The following is a 3062-nucleotide window of genomic DNA, read 5'->3' as shown; positions in this document are numbered from 1 at the left end:
GACACCCTCAAAGACGGTGCCCTCAGGCTCAGTATCGCCTTTCTACTTTTCCCCAGTGGCACTTAGCCCTGAGAATCACTGTGAGCATCCCAGCATATCTGACTTTGGTTAAGCTTGCTGCAAAAGCAAAGCATACAGTTCTTTATTAAGATTAAAAAAGCTGTTGAAAATAAGGATATTAAAACCATAAATTACCTAATTTGTTGAGATTCCCAGGAATCCTATTCAGCAGAAGGTATTGGGAGACACAGGCCTTGAGTTTACTTTTTGTTCCAGACCATGTCCCTTATATTTCTTCATCTAGTCTGACCTTCCTTGCCAAATAGCAAGAGGAAAATTGTCATGGCAGTTACTCTCAGAAGACAAACATTCCCATGGCCAAATATCTGCATAGCCAGAAGAAGAAATCAATATTAAGCTTCTACCATGAGCACAGCAAGGAGCACATAGGTGTTCCCATAGCCCTTCAGTGGTGGTGGATACACCTATGGCCACAGTATCTGCTGCATGTCAGCTGCTGAACTCCCCGAGGATCTCCTCATGGGCGCTGTGAGCAGGTCAGCAAGTGCTGTGTCACTGCCTGAGTGGAAACTATTGTTCCAGTGGTGTTTGTCAATGGACTGGTAGGGAAAGGCAAGCAGCCTTGGGAGGGTATAAATTCCCCAGTCCATACACCACCTGTCCTTCAGCAGAAGCAGAGCACGAGAGATGAAGCTCCTCGTGCCAGCTACACTCGTCCTGCCCCTCCTGTTCCCCCCAGGTGCAGGGGTGCGTGGTCACACCTCTGTCCTCTCTGTGCCCAACGGAGGCCACTGGGGCCAGTGGGGCAGCCGGCAGTTCTGCCATCGTGGCTATGCCAATGGATTCACCCTGAAGGTAGAATTCTCTCCATTCCCTACCGTCCCCTGTCCCTAAGGATTTTCTGCAGATTTTTCCTCTTCTTGAGTATGATACTCTGCACATAAAGCTATGAGTCTTCTGGCAAGTGTTGCCAGTGTAGCTACAGCAGAAAAGTCTGCGTGTGGCTGATGTTGCTGGGAGAAGTCATGTGGGTGTGAAAATCTGGATTATGGGAGAGAGGCATCCACCAGCTATTGTAAATCAACGGCGACTCCGATATTGGTGAGGGAAGAGAGAATGATGCATCTGACTCCATCATCAGAAGGCTAATGAATTACTTTATTATACTATACTATGTACCTTGTATCTAAACTGAATCTGCCAGGCACTCACTCTTGCTCACAACTGCATAGAACTGCACTCGTCTCTGATTCTCTCGTGACTGTCCTGTGACAGTCCCACACACACACACAGTTTGGCCCTGATAGGCCAAGGGAACAAAACATCCTCACTTTGGGTAAACAATCTCCACATTGCATTCTACTTTAGCACAACACAGGCACAGCAAGCGAGATAAGAATTGTGTTTTCCTTCTTCTCTGCTTGTCTCACAGTTTCTCTCTGTTCAGAGAGCATGTGGATACCACAACCAGCAGTATCTTCCCTGAGACTCTGAGACTCTGCCTTACCTGATAGGTCAGGAATAGTTGCAAAACACAAAGAACATGTTACAAGGGTAAGGTGGTTTCCCAGTGACAGCTGCCTTTTCCAGTGTGCTTTCCAAGACATTTTCTCTTTCCCATTACAGAAAGGAGGTGGGACTGTTTACGACAGGCATGTAAAGGACTTTTCTTGGGTCCTTTGCCCTTGCCTTTACCTCTGTCCCTGTGTGACTTCTGTTGCAGGTGGAGCCTGACCAGTTTGACAGTGATGACACAGCTCTGAATGGCATACGCCTGCTTTGTCAGGATGACTCAATAACCATTGAGTCCTTGGTGGGGGAGTAAGTGACACTGTGGTTTCTCTCCTGTTTGTCATGCACCAGCTCACAAAACACCCATGGGTGTCACCATTTGCAGGGGTCTCTTCTCTCTGACTTGCTGTATACATGGTGCTGTAGTATAGTGAATTAAAACAAGTGGTTAGGGGGTTGTTTTCCATTAATTTTGAGGGTTATTAAACAGGGTTACCTCACTTTACTACTTTTTGTTTGCCCTTGGGTTTTCTGCAGAGCACTATGAACACCTGAAGTATGGTCCCAGGGTCAGAGTCTTTCTTTGGAAGGGTTTCTAACCATGCATTTAGAAACTGCCAGATCCAAGCCCTGGCCATGCTGCAGGGAACAGTACTGCACCTCTGGCTGCTCTCCTGGCTGCCTGCTGTGTACCTGTCACATATGTCAGGGATGCATCATAAAACCCACGCTCAGGCTGCCCTCAGAGTTTCCACCAGAGCCATAATTATCCGATCTCAGGCTTCCTGGTGTTTTTCTGATGAGATATCAATGAAGAGAAAAGTACATCTTTGGAAGGCAAGGAAAACAAAAGGAGAAAGTAAGGGGCCCCTGACTGCAGTAGGATGCTGTGTCAGAGAAGTGTTAAGCTTCAGAGCAGCATGACAAACAGAAGGAGAATTTCCCAGCAGCTCACAGAGCCCAGACATTTTTCCATTTTCTTTTTGTCAGGTGGGGTTCCTGGACCAGCTTCCAAGTTTGCCCTGGAGGCTACCTGATCTCCTTTTCACTGAGAACAGAGAAGTCCCAAAGAGCAGGTGATGACACAGCAGCCAACAACATCCAGTTCAGATGCTCAGATGAAGCTGTGCTGGTAGGTGATGGACTGTCGTGGGGCAGCTTTGGCCCCTGGACCAACAGCTGCAAGATATGTGGTCTCCAGACCAAGGTAGAGCCCCCACAGGGACTTCAGGATGACACAGCACTCAATGATGTGAAGTTCTTCTGCTGCAAATGAGCACTTGCTCCACCTTCCTCACTGCCTACCCATCCCATATCCCTCAGCAAGTGAAGTATCAGTAAGGCTTTGCTCCAGCTTTATCCTGGGACATGCCCATGATGTTTTGACTGCTTGCATCTCGCTGTTCTGGCCAATGCCTTAGATGATGATGTCTCTTACAGCTGCTGCTCAGTTAGCATAGCCAAATCATTGCATCATGTACTGCTGGTATGTTGCTGTGAAAATGCTCAATCTCTAGCCCCTGCTCAGA

At 47.7% G+C, this 3062-nt stretch overlaps 1 protein-coding gene across 1 annotated transcript; it reads left to right on the top strand.

Moving 5' to 3' along the window:
- Positions 1 to 708: 708 nt before the first annotated feature.
- Positions 709 to 2809, top strand: LOC132324270 (vitelline membrane outer layer protein 1-like). Its single transcript, XM_059840364.1, has 3 exons — positions 709 to 876; positions 1745 to 1842; positions 2524 to 2809. Exons 1-3 carry the CDS (start codon positions 709 to 711, stop codon positions 2807 to 2809), a joined length of 552 nt encoding a protein of 183 aa, XP_059696347.1.
- The last annotated feature ends 253 nt before the right edge of the window (positions 2810 to 3062 follow it).

The sequence above is a fragment of the Haemorhous mexicanus genome, chromosome 2, assembly GCF_027477595.1.
Source record: "Haemorhous mexicanus isolate bHaeMex1 chromosome 2, bHaeMex1.pri, whole genome shotgun sequence".
In the NCBI taxonomy this organism is placed as follows: domain Eukaryota; kingdom Metazoa; phylum Chordata; class Aves; order Passeriformes; family Fringillidae; genus Haemorhous; species Haemorhous mexicanus.
The sequence above is the reverse complement of the archived record's forward strand: the minus strand, read 5'-3'. Positions and strand labels throughout refer to the sequence as shown.

Bases quoted from the DNA above. Each gene is read 5' to 3' on its own strand.
- LOC132324270 (XM_059840364.1), top strand. From the start codon at position 709: ATGAAGCTCCTCGTGCCAGCTACACTCGTCCTGCCCCTCCTGTTCCCC. The intron at 877-1,744 runs GTAGAATTCTCT...CTTCTGTTGCAG, and splicing joins CCAATGGATTCACCCTGAAG to GTGGAGCCTGACCAGTTTGA. The intron at 1,843-2,523 runs GTAAGTGACACT...TCTTTTTGTCAG, and splicing joins ATTGAGTCCTTGGTGGGGGA to GTGGGGTTCCTGGACCAGCT.